General features: G+C 31.6%; 1 protein-coding gene across 1 annotated transcript in view; it reads left to right on the forward strand.

Moving 5' to 3' along the window:
• LOC100373537 (uncharacterized) overlaps positions 1-24,475 on the forward strand; it is a 30,531-nt gene extending 6,056 nt beyond the window's left edge. The window contains exons 3-13 of the mRNA XM_085491304.1: positions 13,117-13,610; positions 15,024-15,144; positions 16,448-16,683; positions 17,114-17,249; positions 17,857-18,156; positions 19,107-19,336; positions 20,166-20,292; positions 20,791-20,924; positions 22,161-22,331; positions 23,019-23,141; positions 23,271-24,475. Coding sequence (XP_085347430.1) covers positions 13,117-13,610; positions 15,024-15,144; positions 16,448-16,683; positions 17,114-17,249; positions 17,857-18,156; positions 19,107-19,336; positions 20,166-20,292; positions 20,791-20,924; positions 22,161-22,331; positions 23,019-23,141; positions 23,271-23,486 — 2,288 coding nt within the window. The 3' untranslated portion in view covers positions 23,487-24,475. The remainder of the gene's footprint in view (positions 1-13,116; positions 13,611-15,023; positions 15,145-16,447; positions 16,684-17,113; positions 17,250-17,856; positions 18,157-19,106; positions 19,337-20,165; positions 20,293-20,790; positions 20,925-22,160; positions 22,332-23,018; positions 23,142-23,270) is intronic.
• Positions 24,476-24,703: the final 228 nt, after the last annotated feature.

The following is a 24,703-nucleotide window of genomic DNA, read 5'->3' on the forward strand; positions in this document are numbered from 1 at the left end:
AATAGATTTACTCTATATTGAATAGCAGCTACATGTGTTATGCTATGGCTAACAGGTAAGAGAATAGATTTACTCTATAATGAATAGCAGTTACATGTGTTATACTATGGCTAACAGGTAAGAGAATAGATTTACTCTATATTGAATAGCAGCTACATGTGTTATACTATGGCTAACAGGTAAGAGAATAGATTTACTCTATATTGAATAGTAGCTACATGTGTTATGCTATGGCTAACAGGTAAGAGAATAGATTTACTCTATATTGAATAGTAGCTACATGTGTTGTACCATGGCTAACAGGTAAGAGAATAGATTTACTCTATATTGAATAGCAGTTACATGTGTTATATTATGGCTAACAGATAAGAGAATAGATTTACTCTATATTGAATAGTAGCTACATGTGTTATGCTATGGCTAACAGGTAAGAGAATAGATTTACTCTATATTGAATAGTAGCTACATGTGTTATGCTATGGCTAACAGGTAAGAGAATAGATTTACTCTATATTGAATAGTAGCTACATGTGTTATGCTATGGCTAACAGGTAAGAGAATAGATTTACTCTATATTGAATAGTAGCTACATGTGTTATACTATGGCTAACAGGTAAGACATTAGATTCACTCTATATTGAATAGTAGCTACATGTGTTGTACTATGGCTAACAGGTAAGAGAATAGATTTACACTATATTGAATAGCAGCTACATTTGTTATACTATGGCTAACAGGTAAGAGAATAGATTTACTCTATATTGAATAGCAGTTACATGTGTTATACTATGGCTAACTGGCAAGAGAATAGATTTACTCTATATTGAATAGCAGTTACATGTGTTATACTATGGCTAACTGGTAAGAGAATAGATTTACTCTATATTGAATAGCAGTTACATGTGTTGTACCATGGCTAACAGGTAAGAGAATAGATTTACACTATATTGAATAGCACTACATGTGTTATACTATGGCTAACAGGTAAGAGAATAGATTTACTCTATATTGAATAGCACTACATGTGTTATACTATGGCTAACAGGTAAGAGAATAGATTTACTCTATATTGAATAGCAGCTACATGTGTTGTACCATGGCTAACAGGTAATAGAATAGATTTACTCTATAGTGAATATTAGCTACATGTGTTACACTATGGCTAACAGGTAAGAGAATAGATTTACTCTATATTGAATAGCAGCTACATGTGTTATACTATGGCTAACAGGTAATAGAATAGATTTACTCTATAATGAATATTAGCTACATGTGTTACACTATGGCTAACAGGTAAGAGAATAGATTTACTCTATATTGAATAGCAGTTACATGTGTTATACTATGGCTAACAGGTAATAGAATAGATTTACTCTATAATGAATATTAGCTACATGTGTTACACTATGGCTAACAGGTAAGAGAATAGATTTACTCTATATTGAATAGCAGCTACATGTGTTATACTATGGCTAACAGATAAGAGAATAGATTTACTCTATATTGAATAGCAGCTACATGTGTTATACTATGGCTAACAGATAAGAGAATAGATTTACTCTATATTGAATAGCAGCTACATGTGTTATACTATGGCTAACAGATAAGAGAATAGATTTACTCTATATTGAATAGCAGTTACATGTGTTATACTATGGCTAACAGGTAATAGAATAGATTTACTCTATAATGAATATTAGCTACATGTGTTATACTATGGCTAACAGGTAAGAGAATAGATTTACTCTATATTGAATAGCAGCTACATGTGTTATACTATGGCTAACAGATAAGAGAATAGATTTACTCTATATTGAATAGCAGCTACATGTGTTATATTATGGCTAACAGATAAGAGAATAGATTTACTCTATATTGAATAGCAGCTACATGTGTTATATTATGGCTAACAGATAAGAGAATAGATTTACTCTATATTGAATAGCAGCTACATGTGTTATACTATGGCTAACAGATAAGAGAATAGATTTACTCTATATTGAATAGCAGCTACATGTGTTATATTATGGCTAACAGATAAGAGAATAGATTTACTCTATATTGAATAGCAGCTACATGTGTTATATTATGGCTAACAGATAAGAGAATAGATTTACTCTATATTGAATAGCAGCTACATGTGTTATATTATGGCTAACAGATAAGAGAATAGATTTACTCTATATTGAATAGCAGCTACATGTGTTATACTATGGCTAACAGATAAGAGAATAGATTTACTCTATATTGAATAGCAGCTACATGTGTTATATTATGGCTAACAGATAAGAGAATAGATTTACTCTATATTGAATAGCAGCTACATGTGTTATATTATGGCTAACAGGTAATAGTCTAGATTTACTCTATAATGAATATTAGCTACATGTGTTATACTATGGCTAACAGGTAAGAGAATAGATTTACTCTATATTGAATAGCAGCTACATTTGTTATACTATGGCTAACAGATAAGAGAATAGATTTACTCTATATTGAATAGCAGCTACATGTGTTATATTATGGCTAACAGGTAATAGAATAGATTTACTCTATAATGAATATTAGCTACATGTGTTATGCTATGGCTAACAGGTAAGAGAATAGATTTACTCTATATTGAATAGTAGCTACATGTGTTATACTATGGCTAACAGGTAAGACATTAGATTCACTCTATATTGAATAGTAGCTACATGTGTTGTACTATGGCTAACAGGTAAGAGAATAGATTTACACTATATTGAATAGCAGCTACATTTGTTATACTATGGCTAACAGGTAAGAGAATAGATTTACTCTATATTGAATAGCAGTTACATGTGTTATACTATGGCTAACTGGCAAGAGAATAGATTTACTCTATATTGAATAGCAGTTACATGTGTTATACTATGGCTAACTGGTAAGAGAATAGATTTACTCTATATTGAATAGCAGTTACATGTGTTGTACCATGGCTAACAGGTAAGAGAATAGATTTACACTATATTGAATAGCACTACATGTGTTATACTATGGCTAACAGGTAAGAGAATAGATTTACTCTATATTGAATAGCACTACATGTGTTATACTATGGCTAACAGGTAAGAGAATAGATTTACTCTATATTGAATAGCAGCTACATGTGTTGTACCATGGCTAACAGGTAATAGAATAGATTTACTCTATAGTGAATATTAGCTACATGTGTTACACTATGGCTAACAGGTAAGAGAATAGATTTACTCTATATTGAATAGCAGCTACATGTGTTATACTATGGCTAACAGGTAATAGAATAGATTTACTCTATAATGAATATTAGCTACATGTGTTACACTATGGCTAACAGGTAAGAGAATAGATTTACTCTATATTGAATAGCAGTTACATGTGTTATACTATGGCTAACAGGTAATAGAATAGATTTACTCTATAATGAATATTAGCTACATGTGTTACACTATGGCTAACAGGTAAGAGAATAGATTTACTCTATATTGAATAGCAGCTACATGTGTTATACTATGGCTAACAGATAAGAGAATAGATTTACTCTATATTGAATAGCAGCTACATGTGTTATACTATGGCTAACAGATAAGAGAATAGATTTACTCTATATTGAATAGCAGCTACATGTGTTATACTATGGCTAACAGATAAGAGAATAGATTTACTCTATATTGAATAGCAGTTACATGTGTTATACTATGGCTAACAGGTAATAGAATAGATTTACTCTATAATGAATATTAGCTACATGTGTTATACTATGGCTAACAGGTAAGAGAATAGATTTACTCTATATTGAATAGCAGCTACATGTGTTATACTATGGCTAACAGATAAGAGAATAGATTTACTCTATATTGAATAGCAGCTACATGTGTTATATTATGGCTAACAGATAAGAGAATAGATTTACTCTATATTGAATAGCAGCTACATGTGTTATATTATGGCTAACAGATAAGAGAATAGATTTACTCTATATTGAATAGCAGCTACATGTGTTATACTATGGCTAACAGATAAGAGAATAGATTTACTCTATATTGAATAGCAGCTACATGTGTTATATTATGGCTAACAGATAAGAGAATAGATTTACTCTATATTGAATAGCAGCTACATGTGTTATATTATGGCTAACAGATAAGAGAATAGATTTACTCTATATTGAATAGCAGCTACATGTGTTATATTATGGCTAACAGATAAGAGAATAGATTTACTCTATATTGAATAGCAGCTACATGTGTTATACTATGGCTAACAGATAAGAGAATAGATTTACTCTATATTGAATAGCAGCTACATGTGTTATATTATGGCTAACAGATAAGAGAATAGATTTACTCTATATTGAATAGCAGCTACATGTGTTATATTATGGCTAACAGGTAATAGTCTAGATTTACTCTATAATGAATATTAGCTACATGTGTTATACTATGGCTAACAGGTAAGAGAATAGATTTACTCTATATTGAATAGCAGCTACATTTGTTATACTATGGCTAACAGATAAGAGAATAGATTTACTCTATATTGAATAGCAGCTACATGTGTTATATTATGGCTAACAGGTAATAGAATAGATTTACTCTATAATGAATATTAGCTACATGTGTTATACTACATGTATGGCTAACAGGTAAGAGAATAGATTTACTCTATATTGAATAGCAGCTACATGTGTTATACTACGGCTAACAGATAAGAGAATAGATTTACTCTATATTGAATAGCAGCTACATGTGTTATATTATGGCTAACAGGTAAGAGAATAGATTTACTCTATATTGAATAGCAGCTACATGTGTTATGCTATGGCTAACAGATAAGAGAATAGATTTACTCTATATTGAATAGCAGCTACATGTGTTATACTATGGCTAACAGGTAAGAGAATAGATTTACACTATATTGAATAGCACTACATGTGTTATACTATGGCTAACAGGTAAGAGAATAGATTTACTCTATATTGAATAGCACTACATGTGTTATACTATGGCTAACAGGTAAGAGAATAGATTTACTCTATATTGAATAGCAGCTACATGTGTTGTACCATGGCTAACAGGTAATAGAATAGATTTACTCTATAGTGAATATTAGCTACATGTGTTACACTATGGCTAACAGGTAAGAGAATAGATTTACTCTATATTGAATAGCAGCTACATGTGTTATACTATGGCTAACAGGTAATAGAATAGATTTACTCTATAATGAATATTAGCTACATGTGTTACACTATGGCTAACAGGTAAGAGAATAGATTTACTCTATATTGAATAGCAGTTACATGTGTTATACTATGGCTAACAGGTAATAGAATAGATTTACTCTATAATGAATATTAGCTACATGTGTTACACTATGGCTAACAGGTAAGAGAATAGATTTACTCTATATTGAATAGCAGCTACATGTGTTATACTATGGCTAACAGATAAGAGAATAGATTTACTCTATATTGAATAGCAGCTACATGTGTTATACTATGGCTAACAGATAAGAGAATAGATTTACTCTATATTGAATAGCAGCTACATGTGTTATACTATGGCTAACAGATAAGAGAATAGATTTACTCTATATTGAATAGCAGTTACATGTGTTATACTATGGCTAACAGGTAATAGAATAGATTTACTCTATAATGAATATTAGCTACATGTGTTATACTATGGCTAACAGGTAAGAGAATAGATTTACTCTATATTGAATAGCAGCTACATGTGTTATACTATGGCTAACAGGTAAGAGAATAGATTTACTCTATATTGAATAGCAGCTACATGTGTTATATTATGGCTAACAGATAAGAGAATAGATTTACTCTATATTGAATAGCAGCTACATGTGTTATATTATGGCTAACAGATAAGAGAATAGATTTACTCTATATTGAATAGCAGCTACATGTGTTATACTATGGCTAACAGATAAGAGAATAGATTTACTCTATATTGAATAGCAGCTACATGTGTTATATTATGGCTAACAGATAAGAGAATAGATTTACTCTATATTGAATAGCAGCTACATGTGTTATATTATGGCTAACAGATAAGAGAATAGATTTACTCTATATTGAATAGCAGCTACATGTGTTATATTATGGCTAACAGATAAGAGAATAGATTTACTCTATATTGAATAGCAGCTACATGTGTTATACTATGGCTAACAGATAAGAGAATAGATTTACTCTATATTGAATAGCAGCTACATGTGTTATATTATGGCTAACAGATAAGAGAATAGATTTACTCTATATTGAATAGCAGCTACATGTGTTATATTATGGCTAACAGGTAATAGTCTAGATTTACTCTATAATGAATATTAGCTACATGTGTTATACTATGGCTAACAGGTAAGAGAATAGATTTACTCTATATTGAATAGCAGCTACATTTGTTATACTATGGCTAACAGGTAATAGAATAGATTTACTCTATAATGAATATTAGCTACATGTGTTATACTATGGCTAACAGGTAAGAGAATAGATTTACTCTATATTGAATAGCAGCTACATGTGTTATACTATGGCTAACAGATAAGAGAATAGATTTACTCTATATTGAATAGCAGCTACATGTGTTATATTATGGCCAACAGATAAGAGAATAGATTTACTCTATATTGAATAGCAGCTACATGTGTTATATTATGGCTAACAGATAAGAGAATAGATTTACTCTATATTGAATAGCAGCTACATGTGTTATACTATGGCTAACAGATAAGAGAATAGATTTACTCTATATTGAATAGCAGCTACATGTGTTATATTATGGCTAACAGATAAGAGAATAGATTTACTCTATATTGAATAGCAGCTACATGTGTTATATTATGGCTAACAGATAAGAGAATAGATTTACTCTATATTGAATAGCAGCTACATGTGTTATATTATGGCTAACAGATAAGAGAATAGATTTACTCTATATTGAATAGCAGCTACATGTGTTATATTATGGCTAACAGATAAGAGAATAGATTTACTCTATATTGAATAGCAGCTACATGTGTTATATTATGGCTAACAGGTAATAGAATAGATTTACTCTATAATGAATATTAGCTACATGTGTTATACTACATGTATGGCTAACAGGTAAGAGAATAGATTTACTCTATATTGAATAGCAGCTACATGTGTTATACTACGGCTAACAGATAAGAGAATAGATTTACTCTATATTGAATAGCAGCTACATGTGTTATATTATGGCTAACAGGTAAGAGAATAGATTTACTCTATATTGAATAGCAGCTACATGTGTTATGCTATGGCTAACAGATAAGAGAATAGATTTACTCTATATTGAATAGCAGCTACATGTGTTATACTATGGCTAACAGGTAAGAGAATAGATTTACACTATATTGAATAGCACTACATGTGTTATACTATGGCTAACAGGTAAGAGAATAGATTTACTCTATATTGAATAGCACTACATGTGTTATACTATGGCTAACAGGTAAGAGAATAGATTTACTCTATATTGAATAGCAGCTACATGTGTTGTACCATGGCTAACAGGTAATAGAATAGATTTACTCTATAGTGAATATTAGCTACATGTGTTACACTATGGCTAACAGGTAAGAGAATAGATTTACTCTATATTGAATAGCAGCTACATGTGTTATACTATGGCTAACAGGTAATAGAATAGATTTACTCTATAATGAATATTAGCTACATGTGTTACACTATGGCTAACAGGTAAGAGAATAGATTTACTCTATATTGAATAGCAGCTACATGTGTTATACTATGGCTAACAGATAAGAGAATAGATTTACTCTATATTGAATAGCAGCTACATGTGTTATACTATGGCTAACAGATAAGAGAATAGATTTACTCTATATTGAATAGCAGCTACATGTGTTATACTATGGCTAACAGATAAGAGAATAGATTTACTCTATATTGAATAGCAGTTACATGTGTTATACTATGGCTAACAGGTAATAGAATAGATTTACTCTATAATGAATATTAGCTACATGTGTTATACTATGGCTAACAGGTAAGAGAATAGATTTACTCTATATTGAATAGCAGCTACATGTGTTATACTATGGCTAACAGATAAGAGAATAGATTTACTCTATATTGAATAGCAGCTACATGTGTTATATTATGGCTAACAGATAAGAGAATAGATTTACTCTATATTGAATAGCAGCTACATGTGTTATATTATGGCTAACAGATAAGAGAATAGATTTACTCTATATTGAATAGCAGCTACATGTGTTATACTATGGCTAACAGATAAGAGAATAGATTTACTCTATATTGAATAGCAGCTACATGTGTTATATTATGGCTAACAGATAAGAGAATAGATTTACTCTATATTGAATAGCAGCTACATGTGTTATATTATGGCTAACAGATAAGAGAATAGATTTACTCTATATTGAATAGCAGCTACATGTGTTATATTATGGCTAACAGATAAGAGAATAGATTTACTCTATATTGAATAGCAGCTACATGTGTTATACTATGGCTAACAGATAAGAGAATAGATTTACTCTATATTGAATAGCAGCTACATGTGTTATATTATGGCTAACAGATAAGAGAATAGATTTACTCTATATTGAATAGCAGCTACATGTGTTATATTATGGCTAACAGGTAATAGTCTAGATTTACTCTATAATGAATATTAGCTACATGTGTTATACTATGGCTAACAGGTAAGAGAATAGATTTACTCTATATTGAATAGCAGCTACATTTGTTATACTATGGCTAACAGATAAGAGAATAGATTTACTCTATATTGAATAGCAGCTACATGTGTTATATTATGGCTAACAGGTAATAGAATAGATTTACTCTATATTGAATATTAGCTACATGTGTTATGCTATGGCTAACAGGTAAGAGAATAGATTTACTCTATATTGAATAGTAGCTACATGTGTTATACTATGGCTAACAGGTAAGACATTAGATTCACTCTATATTGAATAGTAGCTACATGTGTTGTACTATGGCTAACAGGTAAGAGAATAGATTTACACTATATTGAATAGCAGCTACATTTGTTATACTATGGCTAACAGGTAAGAGAATAGATTTACTCTATATTGAATAGCAGTTACATGTGTTATACTATGGCTAACTGGCAAGAGAATAGATTTACTCTATATTGAATAGCAGTTACATGTGTTATACTATGGCTAACTGGTAAGAGAATAGATTTACTCTATATTGAATAGCAGTTACATGTGTTGTACCATGGCTAACAGGTAAGAGAATAGATTTACACTATATTGAATAGCACTACATGTGTTATACTATGGCTAACAGGTAAGAGAATAGATTTACTCTATATTGAATAGCACTACATGTGTTATACTATGGCTAACAGGTAAGAGAATAGATTTACTCTATATTGAATAGCAGCTACATGTGTTGTACCATGGCTAACAGGTAATAGAATAGATTTACTCTATAGTGAATATTAGCTACATGTGTTACACTATGGCTAACAGGTAAGAGAATAGATTTACTCTATATTGAATAGCAGCTACATGTGTTATACTATGGCTAACAGGTAATAGAATAGATTTACTCTATAATGAATATTAGCTACATGTGTTACACTATGGCTAACAGGTAAGAGAATAGATTTACTCTATATTGAATAGCAGTTACATGTGTTATACTATGGCTAACAGGTAATAGAATAGATTTACTCTATAATGAATATTAGCTACATGTGTTACACTATGGCTAACAGGTAAGAGAATAGATTTACTCTATATTGAATAGCAGCTACATGTGTTATACTATGGCTAACAGATAAGAGAATAGATTTACTCTATATTGAATAGCAGCTACATGTGTTATACTATGGCTAACAGATAAGAGAATAGATTTACTCTATATTGAATAGCAGCTACATGTGTTATACTATGGCTAACAGATAAGAGAATAGATTTACTCTATATTGAATAGCAGTTACATGTGTTATACTATGGCTAACAGGTAATAGAATAGATTTACTCTATAATGAATATTAGCTACATGTGTTATACTATGGCTAACAGGTAAGAGAATAGATTTACTCTATATTGAATAGCAGCTACATGTGTTATACTATGGCTAACAGATAAGAGAATAGATTTACTCTATATTGAATAGCAGCTACATGTGTTATATTATGGCTAACAGATAAGAGAATAGATTTACTCTATATTGAATAGCAGCTACATGTGTTATATTATGGCTAACAGATAAGAGAATAGATTTACTCTATATTGAATAGCAGCTACATGTGTTATACTATGGCTAACAGATAAGAGAATAGATTTACTCTACATTGAATAGCAGCTACATGTGTTATATTATGGCTAACAGATAAGAGAATAGATTTACTCTATATTGAATAGCAGCTACATGTGTTATATTATGGCTAACAGATAAGAGAATAGATTTACTCTATATTGAATAGCAGCTACATGTGTTATATTATGGCTAACAGATAAGAGAATAGATTTACTCTATATTGAATAGCAGCTACATGTGTTATACTATGGCTAACAGATAAGAGAATAGATTTACTCTATATTGAATAGCAGCTACATGTGTTATATTATGGCTAACAGATAAGAGAATAGATTTACTCTATATTGAATAGCAGCTACATGTGTTATATTATGGCTAACAGGTAATAGTCTAGATTTACTCTATAATGAATATTAGCTACATGTGTTATACTATGGCTAACAGGTAAGAGAATAGATTTACTCTATTGAATAGCAGCTACATTTGTTATACTATGGCTAACAGATAAGAGAATAGATTTACTCTATATTGAATAGCAGCTACATGTGTTATATTATGGCTAACAGGTAATAGAATAGATTTACTCTATAATGAATATTAGCTACATGTGTTATACTACATGTATGGCTAACAGGTAAGAGAATAGATTTACTCTATATTGAATAGCAGCTACATGTGTTATACTACGGCTAACAGATAAGAGAATAGATTTACTCTATATTGAATAGCAGCTACATGTGTTATATTATGGCTAACAGGTAAGAGAATAGATTTACTCTATATTGAATAGCAGCTACATGTGTTATGCTATGGCTAACAGATAAGAGAATAGATTTACTCTATATTGAATAGCAGCTACATGTGTTATACTATGGCTAACAGGTAAGAGAATAGATTTACACTATATTGAATAGCACTACATGTGTTATACTATGGCTAACAGGTAAGAGAATAGATTTACTCTATATTGAATAGCACTACATGTGTTATACTATGGCTAACAGGTAAGAGAATAGATTTACTCTATATTGAATAGCAGCTACATGTGTTGTACCATGGCTAACAGGTAAGAGAATAGATTTACTCTATATTGAATAGCAGCTACATGTGTTATACTATGGCTAACAGATAAGAGAATAGATTTACTCTATATTGAATAGCAGCTACATGTGTTATATTATGGCTAACAGATAAGAGAATAGATTTACTCTATATTGAATAGCAGCTACATGTGTTATATTATGGCTAACAGATAAGAGAATAGATTTACTCTATATTGAATAGCAGCTACATGTGTTATACTATGGCTAACAGATAAGAGAATAGATTTACTCTATATTGAATAGCAGCTACATGTGTTATATTATGGCTAACAGATAAGAGAATAGATTTACTCTATATTGAATAGCAGCTACATGTGTTATATTATGGCTAACAGATAAGAGAATAGATTTACTCTATATTGAATAGCAGCTACATGTGTTATATTATGGCTAACAGATAAGAGAATAGATTTACTCTATATTGAATAGCAGCTACATGTGTTATACTATGGCTAACAGATAAGAGAATAGATTTACTCTATATTGAATAGCAGCTACATGTGTTATATTATGGCTAACAGATAAGAGAATAGATTTGCTCTATATTGAATAGCAGCTACATGTGTTATATTATGGCTAACAGGTAATAGTCTAGATTTACTCTATAATGAATATTAGCTACATGTGTTATACTATGGCTAACAGGTAAGAGAATAGATTTACTCTATATTGAATAGCAGCTACATTTGTTATACTATGGCTAACAGATAAGAGAATAGATTTACTCTATATTGAATAGCAGCTACATGTGTTATATTATGGCTAACAGGTAATAGAATAGATTTACTCTATAATGAATATTAGCTACATGTGTTATACTACATGTATGGCTAACAGGTAAGAGAATAGATTTACTCTATATTGAATAGCAGCTACATGTGTTATACTACGGCTAACAGATAAGAGAATAGATTTACTCTATATTGAATAGCAGCTACATGTGTTATATTATGGCTAACAGGTAAGAGAATAGATTTACTCTATATTGAATAGCAGCTACATGTGTTATGCTATGGCTAACAGATAAGAGAATAGATTTACTCTATATTGAATAGCAGCTACATGTGTTATACTATGGCTAACAGGTAAGAGAATAGATTTACTTTATATTGAATAGCAGTTACATGTGTTATACTATGGCTAACAGGAAAGAGAGGTAAAACAAACAAAATAAGCTTACCCGTAATATAGTAATAAGTTGAGGCCTGTGGTTTTGCTTCAATAATTGCTGCGTTTGCAAAGTTTTCCACATTTTATTTGTATTCTGCCAACAGTGTGACAAGTTGGAATCTCCCCAGAGTACTGGTACTCTATGATTGTGGATGAACAGTAGTGCCCAGTTACCACAATAGTTAATAGATTAGATATTATGAATACCTATCGTTATGCAAATTATCTACTATCGTGAGCAGTTTAGTTCAACACTTTACTGTGAATTGAATGGGAAAAACACTTTATTAGCATCTCAATGAACATGTGGCATTTCTAGATGCATAATAAAGTATGTGAATTCTGAATATTGATCTGAATACTCCTTAACAAAATGGTTTTAAATTATTGTATTCCCTGGATATTTAAATTTAAATTTAGTGTCTTATATTGTTTTTTTTATATAAATGTGGATTAATTAGTTGATTTTATAATTCATCATGTATATATTTTTTAATGACACAGGTGGCCATACAGAGTACCTTGAATCCAACGTTGTTCATTGGACGATAAACAAGTCAGTATTTGAGCTGGCTTGCCTCTCTCTCTTCAAATTATGTATTCTCTTCTTCGTCTTTGTGAAGTTGGAAGACATTGCTATGAAACAGGTTGAGGATCCTTACAACCAAACATTGAAAAGAAACAAAGCTATTTTACATATTATAACTCTTCTTGTGAGTTTTCTCAGCCTTGCCTACACAACAACAAAAGGAGTTTTTGTACTTGTGAATATGAGTTATCGCGATATGCACGTGACCTACAGTGCTTGCTGCATTGCGGCATTCACTTTCTCCATCATTGAGTTCCTCCTTTGTATTCTTTATCCTGTGTTTCTACGCAAGTTGAAAGTCATTCGAATCAAGCGTAGTTACAATGATGAGGGTGTAGAAGTGGATGAAGATGGTAAAGCAAAAACCGAAAAAATTGATATCAAAAGATTAATGTCACTTTGCAAACCGGTAAGTGAAATGTACTTAAAGCGGGGGGAGTCATCACCTGTGCATGCGTCAGATGGCTATAGCATGTCATTGTTTACAAACAAGCGTCTACCCAATGAACCTTTGCCGTTTTAGCATGTGTTGTTATCGTCACTTGGGACTCAATTCCCGTGCGTGCGCAGGTGACAACCCTCTCACTTTAAATGTTGTAGTTTTAGGTAGTACTGTAAAACCAGTTATTTTCACTGACATTTTATTTCACTATTTTGATGTTTTGAGCATATTCCTTGTGTTTTAATTTCATGAATTTGTCAAAGAAACAATTAGTTTTATTTAACATTCTCACATAGAATTAATTTAGCTGATTTTACTTATCAGCGAAAATAGCGAAATTAAAACCTAGTGAATAATTATTGCATGTACCGTATTTCACCATATTGCTATTTGCTCATTGGGTTTAAAATTCATGAATTTTACAATACATTATATACCTCCCAACCAAAGTATACCACAAGCTATTGTGCAATTCTTATTGAGTTGTGCACTATTAAATTGAACACTCTATTATATTTGCTGTAATAGTACATCAGAATTACTTTCTCATAGTTTTTAGTGATAAAAACAACACAAAAAAGCTCAGAGAAATATTGAATACTTAACTTAAAACTTAAATATCAGACAATATTCAAATATGTATCAGTTGACAATCCAAAATGTCATTTATTTTTAGGCTAATCATGCATATAATTAATTGACAGCTGCTAGATCACTGTAAAATACTTTATTTTAGCTGGAATTAATTTTTGCTGAAAAGGCTTTATGGGTGTTCTGTATAGAATTTATTTTCACTATTTTTTGATGTGTTGAATGTAAATATAGGCAAAAAAGTATATTCATTGGATTTTATTTTCATTGAAACATCCCTTCAATGAAAATAGAGCAAATAAATTCCAAGTGGAAATAAAGTATTCTATAGTATTAGTCACAAGCCACTGGGTGTATAAACAAAAGTGAACAGCACTTTTTTAAGTACCCGGCACGTTCTGTTCATGATTTTTTTAAATTTGTATATGAAACTACAGTCAACAGTATCCAGAGTAATTTCAGGAAATTCATTGATTTTTAAAAGCATGTAATTTTCTTAATGTTAGTGTGTATCTAAAGTATTTGCAATATTAATTAATGTTATTTCAAGAACAATAAACAATATAAAATCCCACAAAAACCTGTGCTATGTGGTGGTTGATCTAGTCATGGTATGGTACACAGACCTTTTCTATAGAACAACCAATTTGGTGAAATTATGGTACACAGGCCGTTGCTATAGGTCAATTTGGTGACAGTATGATACATAGACTGTTGCTATAGGTCAATTTGGTGACAGTACCAGTTTAGTGAAGAGCCACTGAACTCACAGTATGTTTTTGATTACAGGATGCATTATTGCTGTTTTTTGCTACGATAGCTCTTGTAATCTCAAGTCTCGCTAACATGGCTGCACCATTATTCTTTGGCAGAGTTATTGACGTGGCCTTGAATCCAAACCACACAATGGGTAAAGTCACTTACTATATTTCATTATAATTTATGTTATTACATTACATTTATTCTTCAAGAAATGGTATTTATATTATAATGATAAGTTCAGTTGGTGTTTGTAAATACTTGTTGCCAAGCAGTGTTTCTGAAGAATAAACACCACTTGCAATATTTGTTGCGTGATTCAATTTAAGAATTCACCAAAATGAAGCTTTTCTGCCATTCTGGAACCAGATCATCGTCGAGCATAGACAAATCATTAAAACTTGGTATATACATTGGACACAATGGGACATTGATCATTGATCAAGAGCAAGCATTTTAGCTGTTCTAAAACTGAATCTCAGTCATGCATGTACTACTTTTGTTCAATCTTGGTATTTACATTGAACATAATATGATACATGTCATTTTGTTTATCATATCTAACTCAAATGACCAAATGGTGGCCATTATATTTTAATGCTGTGTCAGAGACGTATATCGGTCATTTTTTCACCAATTACATTCAATCACACATACATAAGCACATGCATTTGCCAAAGTTCAATTTTAGTTTGTATTCTGTGTATATTTTAGGTATTAGGTAAATTTCACTTAATTGTCTTCATCTGATGGTTACAATTTTTATTTGACCATCTTCCGATGTGGAAATCTTATCAATTAATATGAAATGTCAACCAAGTTCAATTTTTTTGTGATTAGCAAGTGCACTTTTCAAAATATTGGGTAAAATTTGGCTGAAATAAAAAAATTGTTAGACAGAGAATAAAGTGAAGGCATTTATGCTGCTGATAATGAGATCCAGATAATCATAATATGCTCTCCAAGATATGTCAATTAAATAAGTGTAGTAAACTGATATTTTGTTTCTATTATGAATATAAATGAGAAAAGTGACACCAAGTAGACTTTTGTACAGTTTATGATATATTAATTGAAAAAACATGTTGGTTAGAATATTTCTTGCAAAATTTTGTGCATCATTAGTTTGTATCCATCTATCCATTTGGTATTTAATCTAGATTCACAATGAACACGGTTTTAATAGTAATGTTATGTTTTAGTATTGAACAACAAGGAATGTGTTATGTTGGTGAATTGCTATTTTCATATCTTGCTCATCACATCTCTATACAAATAATGTTATACAGTTCTCAGCGGGATACTGTTTTTCTCGTTAAGAATGTTCACTTGCAGATTGCATTGTATAATTGCTCTGAGCATGCTCAGTTGATGCAAGCCTTGAATCTCTGAGATCAAATCTTATTTTACAGTTTCATTTATTTCCTTATGTGCTTTTTGTTCAAAATTAACAGCGCAAGTGAACGAACAGGTGTTAATTCTGTTCCTGATATTCGTTGCTGGGGCTATTGGTGCTACATTTAGAGCTTGGCTGTTCACTCTTGTCGGAATCCGCGTTGTTTGCAGAATCAGACGCCAGTTGTTCAGTGCAATTATGCAACAGGAAATTGCCTTTTTTGATACAACCAGGACTGGTGACTTGACCAATAGGCTGTCTTCTGATACTGGTGTTGTGCAGAATGCTGTGACTGTAAGTTGCATAAGTAAACAACTCATTTGCATAGTTAATTATTTCATACACTTTTCATTATCAGAAGGATTAAGATATTCAACCTCTAATTAATTAAACTTGAATTTAAACGCAATTTTATGTTGAATTGCATTGAATTGAGCTTAATGAAACTCCAATTAAAATGCAACCCTATATAGGAACAGGTTTTAATCGAGTTCATTTTGCAACTATGTTAAAAGTTTATCCAGTGTGTCTCAATGATGATACGTCATGAATGTGTGTGTGTGACGATATGTGATCAATACTCTGGTTAGCGTATGTGGGTGACACATAATGCTATGAGGAAAATAAACGTTTGCTCTCACTCTCGTGACCAGTCAATACATATTCAATATATATATATAACATGACAGAAAACTGGTACAGTTCAACTTTATTCTCATTACAGGTGAATATATCTATGTTATTGAGGTACTTATTTCAAATCTTTGGTTCCTTGATAATTATGTTTAAACTGAGTCCTTCACTGACTGGTGTATTATTTGCTGCTGTACCAGTGGTAGCGATAGGAGCTACCCAGTATGGTATGTTTTTACTTTTCTTGTTATCCTTTTGTTATTGTTTGTTAGTTTGTGATTATTATGTTTTGTAATTATTTCTGGCTTTCCGAAACTGCACTAGTACTAACAGTTCATGCAACATCCACATTGTATATGAACCTGACAATTATATTTTGTGATTAAAATCAAGGTTCATAATTCTGATCTCAAGTTTCAAACTATTATTGATACATGTCAATTTGTTTAGAAATTCAAAATAGCTGACTGGTGGCCATTTTGTTATGTTTTTCATGTGTGCCTTTCCAGTAGCATTTTTTCATCAAATGCACTTTTTGATTCATAAGGTTATGCAATTATGTGATATGACCAGAATTGCTAAATACAGTAACATATGTATTAGAAGTCACAGCATCTATTAAAATGGTACAATGAAACAGAGGGGATGCGGTTTCTATTAGAGTGTAGATGACACGTATGAAAAATGGTGGATTTTTGGTTTTCAATTGTTCAAAAAGAATGGGTGCGACTTCTATTAGGGATACGACTTCTAATACAGATTTTACAATAATAGCAAAATAGCGTTACAAATATACATTTTTAAACTCTTATTTTATATATCTTTGATTTCAAGGTAAATTTGTGATGGGTATTCAAAAGAAATTTCAGGATGAATTGGCTGCTGCTGGAACCACTGCAGAAGAATGTATCTCTAGTGTACGTACAGTGCGGTCTTTTACAGGCGAGTCCAAAGCATGTGCTACATATGGAAAGGATATCAACAAAAGCTATGTCCAAGGGAGGAAATTGGCTGCATCTTCTGGTGCATTTCAAGGACTAGTGGGCATAGTGGCACAAGGCGCTGTCACATTGGTATTGTGGTATGGTGCCAAGTTGTTATTTCAGGGGAACATCACAGTTGGTACTTTGACATGTAAGTTTTGCATTTATGCAAATATTTTACTGATATTCATTGTTCTGTCTAAAAATGCAAGATTAACTGTTAGTTCCTGTTAAGTAAACAACAACAAGAGAGAACACAAAAACTTTATTTCACTCACCACATGTCTAGTGCTTCCTTTAGTAATTATTGCTCATAACAGTTCAGTAGTTGTAGTCAAAATCATTCATTGTTTATTAATGGCATTGCAAAGCACTTCAACTACCCACTAACCTCCAGGAACAATTTCACAACTGTGCGTGGCTGGACCAATGCGGAGATTGCATTTGGTACTACCCATGATGCTCCTGCATTGCAAAGCAGCCAGGGTCATACCATTGAAAAAATCTTTGATGAGGACTACAATGTGCTTATAAAATCTAGACTATATTCAAATAGTGTAATGGCAGTGATTAATAATTTAACAAATAAACTTACTTGTAGTAGTGCAAGTGGGGGATATAGTGGTTACCACCATCTGTACGTCTGTCTGTACGTTCATCTGCACAAAGCTATATCAGGGACACTATTTTAGATGGACATTCACGCATTGTCATATTGAAGACATTGCACACACATCTGATCAGTATATTTAAGTACCATATATGGTCATGTGACCTCATTAAAAATGCATAAATATCATATCCAGAGCACTATTGCAAATAGAGACATTCAACTAGTGCCTGTAAAAAGATGCTCGGGATCTGCCATTTTTTATTGCTTTCTTGTTTTATTTTGGTCCAATATATTATGTTTGCATTCTCTCTAAAACCATAAGCCAGATTTATATTTGCCTCACTGATGTAGTTGTTCAAATCCGATATATTTAACTTCTCAAAATGAATATTAGTTTCCTCTTAAATTTAAATTTTTTTACCAAGCAGATTTGTCATTGACATTTAACAAAAATATTGTTCACACTATGTCAAATTTATTTCTTGCAGCTTTTATGCTTTACACAATGAACGTTGCCATGGCATTTGCTTTCCTCTCCTCACTTTATGGCGACTTTATGAAAGCTGTCGGTGCATCAATCAGTATCTTCAATTTAATGGATAGAGTACCTGAAGTGACGAATGAAGGCGGTGAAAAGATACAACCCTTTCCTTGTCAAGTGGATTTTAAAAATGTTAGTTTTACCTATCCATCAAGACCGGATACGAAAGTGCTCAAGGTGTGAAAAAAATTTTGTGTTGATAGAGCAATTTTTATGATCTTAGTTTTATTCAGCATTGATAAAGTCACATTCATTCTCTGTCTGGTATTTCAAAATGTGCAACATTTAAAAACACTCGTCTTTAAATAATGATAGAGGCAAATAAAAACTGGGTGCATCATAATTATGTCATATTCAAACACGAACACTGAATGCAAATGGTCTTTGTAATATGCTTTTTACGGGCATTACAGGCTACTAAATTGTGACTGCTACCTGATGACTTGTAACATGGTATCCACTGTATTTATGTGCTGGTCGATACGATTGATTCTAGTCAACACATACTCTGTCATATGTTGCTTTCATATTACAAATAGCATTGATCTTTCCTCAATCAATTTCATGAATATTCAAGAGATGATCAAGCAATCTCACGAATATTCAAGAGATGATCAAGCAATCTCACGAATATTCAAGAGATGATCAAGCAATCTCACGAATATTCAAGAGATGATCAAGCAATTTCATGAATATTCAAGAGATGATCAAGCAATCTCATGAATATTCAAGAGGTGATCAAGCAATCTCATGAATATTCAAGAGGTGATCAAGCAATCTCATGAATATTCAAGAGGTGATCAAGCAATCTCATGAATATTCAAGAGATGATCAAGCAATCTCATGAATATTCAAGAGATGATCAAGCAATCTCATGAATATTCAAGAGATGATCAAGCAATCTCATGAATATTCAAGAGATAATCAAGCAATTTCATGAATATTCAATTTCATGTATGTTTTTGGTGGAATTCAAATCAATAATATTAGTATTTTTTTCACTTAGGATATCACTTTCTCGATGAAACCAGGTAGCGTTGTGGCTTTGGTTGGACCCTCTGGTGGTGGCAAATCTACCATAGTCAATTTGATTGAAAGATTTTATGTACCTGATACAGGAAACATTATGTTAGGTATGAGATTTCACTTAGTATGCAAATATGTATTTCTCATTGCTCACATGTTTTATTAAATATGGAAAAAGTTGTGCATATTTATTTTGTGAAATGAAATGAAGTTGACATTGTACAAAATTAATTATGGCTGTGTAACAAGACAAATCATTCTGCCTATTGCTGTTGGACATTGTCAACCATCATTTGTCTTTCTTGTCATATTAAAACAGAATGAAAGTTTTTGATGTCAGACAACAACATTTCACTAAGAAATGTCAGCCAACATCACTGGCTAAAATTCAATTTCTAATGTCTAAATTGTCATGGTTCTTGGTCATTTCACAATCTCTTAAATCAGAATAAAATCCAGAAAAAATTAGGAACTTAAGAATAAGTATGTTTTTGTTTGATTGTGATGTAAAAGCATGATGTGATTCTGTTTGGTCTGAGAAAAAGTATCATGGTTTTGTTGATAATGAAGAGATGACACTCCTTTATTGTATTTTTTTGCTATAGGTGGTGTTGATATGGCTGGCTTAGATCCCCAATGGTTCAGAAAAAATATATCCATGGTTAGCCAGGAACCAGTGCTGTTTGCATGTTCCATTAAAGATAACATTACATATGGAACTGATGCTACTGATGAAGAGGTAGGAGTGGTGTCCTTTCTTGCCTATTCACAAAGTGTTCATCAAGAAGTATAGTGCCTTCATATAAATTTAGTCATGTGACAGATGTACAACTCCTGTATGAATACAAACAATGTATACCGTAACTACTAATGCATATAAAATATTTAGAAAGATGACATGAATTTAAAGAAACTTAGTGACCTACTGAATATTATGTACATGTACATGTATCCTTCCACCATTCTCTGCTATCCTTATATTACAACATCCATGCCTTCTCACTACAGAATGAGTAGTTTTATCAGAGTGATATCAATATGTGCATATAAAGAATTTGCACAGTTAGGTAAAAAATTACTAATTTAAAAGGAAAAATACATCATATTTTGTAGTTGATAAAGGACTATTTTGATCTTGTTTTTTTTTATCGCTGTTAATCTGTTGTTGTCATAACAAACAAATGTAGACAACAGTAAAGTTTGAAGTTGCTGAGAATTTTAGGCTAGATAAAATCCATGCCATACCGGCTTTCTCATGCTGACAATGAAGTTTTAATGAAGTACCAATTGCACAGTTCTGATATACATAATCCACAATACTCTGTACCCAGGAACTGGTGCACTCATGACACCAACGAATAAATATAAATCATTTATTGATGGAAAATAATGTCCTTTGAATGTATAAATGTTCTGACATTTACAGAAATGATGATGGGGAATGCCAGTATATGTACCTCTGCACATAGGTACTTCATACAATATGTATAATAAAGCAATTGCACTATTCATTAATTTTAGGCTTAGAATTTAGACTATATAATTTTTTTATTGCATTGCAGAACTACTGTGTAACATTTTTTTTCACATGTAAATGTTTTTTTTTGAAAATCATTTTTTTTTACATCAGTCGTGCAGTAGTGAGTTGATCTGATGAAAATATATCTATCTATAATTTGCTTAATCCCTATATTTATTGATTCCTTATTCCACTGATCACACTTTACTACTACGTACGTTATACATCATGTCATTTGTTTTCATGTTCTGATTCAAAATGTTTTCTTTACTGATGAACTAACATGAACTCTGCCATGCTATGGAACAAAATAGGGACACTGTTTTAGAAAATTCTACTCTATAAAGAGACATCCATATAGAACTTTAATTCTCAAATGACATCATTTAATCTCTTTGTTTTGGATGTTAATCTATGTAGCACACACTGATGTTGTAATATGTTATGTTTTTACAGATAGAGGACGCTGCTAGACAGTCCAATGCACATGAATTCATAACAACATTTGAAGAAGGATATGATACTTTGGTTGGTGAGAGAGGTGTTCGGTTGTCAGGGGGACAGAAGCAGAGGGTTGCAATAGCGAGAGCACTGATTATGAACCCAAGTATTCTACTATTGGACGAGGTAAGACACATCCGAAATGAACTCCCACTGAGACCAACAAATTCGGAATCTGTTATAAATATAATCAAATTACAGTGTTTGTTGTGACTATGATAAAATGGATGTGAATCAATAAACTATATACGCAATGACAATGACAATGACAACGACAACTGTAAAGTGAGTTGAATACTCTCAGATTTGTTTATTTTGTGACGATATCTTCAATTTCTTAATTTTGATGAATATTTTTGTCATTTGTAAAAAGTCAAGTCTAATTGCCTTGATGTTATACATGTAGGTACCTCAGATAGACCTCTCTCAGATTTGTTCATTTGCTAATCATATTTTCAGTTCTTTATTTGAAACCTGCATTGCTCACAGCAGAGTTATCTCAGCCAAGAGACTGCTTGTTCACACTCGGTTTACCTTTCAAAACATTGCTAGTCAGTTTTAAAAAAAAAAATATTATTTTGGTTGAAATCAATGTTGATGGATCATACTTCAACATTGGTAACCCGATTCTGCATTGATGGATGTGGTGGGAAGGTATCCTAATGTTGATTTGCATGATAAAAATCTGTCTTGGTAAGATCTGTATCTTCGGAACTTCATTGATTCTTACCTAGAGCTTATTTATGTTAATTCAGTACACACTCTATCTTCTATTCACTCACATTTCTCTGTGTTATCTATTATGGTATCCAGGCAACCAGTGCTTTGGATGCTGAGAGTGAACATTTGGTAAAGGAGGCAATTGATAGAGCCATGGAAGGCAGAACAGTGTTGGTGATAGCACATAGGTTATCTACAGTTAGGAATGCATCAGAGGTAAGATATGCCTTCTATACAAAACTTAGTACTGTATTATACTTGTCTATACAGAAGGAAATTGATAGAGCTATGAAATGCATCATTGTTTACATGTGTGTCTGTGTTTATAATTAATTTGTTTCCTAGGTTATAGTAATCAACAAAGGTGAGGTTGCAGAAAGAGGAACACATGAAGAGTTGATAAACAAAGGGGGAGTCTATAAAAAACTGGTTTTACGGCAGCTAAGTGCGGGTACCTTGACAACCAAAGCTGATATTAACATCAATGCTGCTGATGATGATATTGATACTATTGATGAAGATTTTGAACTGGATGATGGTTCTCAAGAAATGAAATCATAGAAAATATCCAAAACTTAACACCTGTCAGTCATTTATCGACATTACTGATTGTCTATTGCCGTTTTTACCTTGCCGTATAGGTGAAGGTCAAGGCATATGAGTGGAAAATTTCTGTTGTAAAAATTTTTACTTGTGGTTACGCTAACTCAAACAGTTTTTTTATTCAATATATTTCAAGTTTGGAAAATAATATTACCAAATTTTGAATTTAATTAAGTTAATTTGTTTTTGTTATATGTATATGACAGTGTACTTTCCCCACCAAATCAGGCTAATATTTTATTTTGCTTATATATATTAATGTACTATTATTTGGAAACTTTTATACAATTCATGTTATATTATTCTATAAGGGACATTGAGATTAATACAGTACATGTAGTATTTATTGAGGAACAAGTTTGCTAGTATTTTTCTTGCCACATGTTGTTTATGTTGCTGTACTATTATTTTTTTAAGAATCATGAACTATTCTGTTAGGGACATTGAGGTTAATTAATTAATTAATTTTGTGTAATGTGTAATTTTGATGATTGTTTTTGTCTGTTTTAGAGCAGAATTGTTCCCAACTAAATATCAGCCAATATATTATTGCATCATTTCAAAACTGTTGTACTCGCTTTTAACATGCAATAAAAATATTGTGCATTGTTCTGTATCCATCCATGCATTTCTTACTTAATCCAGGTTCTCAATGGGCAAGGTTGTAATAGTTATGCTATATTTTTATTATAATAATACTTCGAATATCAATTTTGTTATTGCCCCATTTGATAACATTTTCATTCGATATTGTCTTTTATTGTTGGTACACATATAAGTTAAAAGTACAGGCTCAGAAAGTACAGGTAAAGGGTCTAGTGTTCTATCAAAACCTTTTCATATTGTGTTAAATCTTTGGAAGTCAGCAGAATCATTTTGTTTTTATCTTGTGTGCACTTGTAAAATAGCAAATACTAATTAAAATAATTACTTGTTGCATCTGATAATTTAGTTCTATTTATGTAAATTATTCATTCAGTTCTGTTCAAACCATTGTTTCTTGTAAATTTGAAATATTTGTTTGCCTCAATTGTAATTATTGCGAGGGGGAATGTAAAAGAAATAATAGGTTGGTTTTATTGACTCCGTCTGCAAAGTTACCCTACCTTGTGTATGTGTGTGTCTGTTCCATTGATGCTTGTCAGATTTCAATAAAACTTGGTACAATGCACAGA

This window comes from Saccoglossus kowalevskii, chromosome 16, assembly GCF_978046115.1.
Source record: "Saccoglossus kowalevskii chromosome 16, keSacKowa6.1, whole genome shotgun sequence".
NCBI classification, from domain to species: Eukaryota; Metazoa; Hemichordata; class Enteropneusta; family Harrimaniidae; genus Saccoglossus; species Saccoglossus kowalevskii.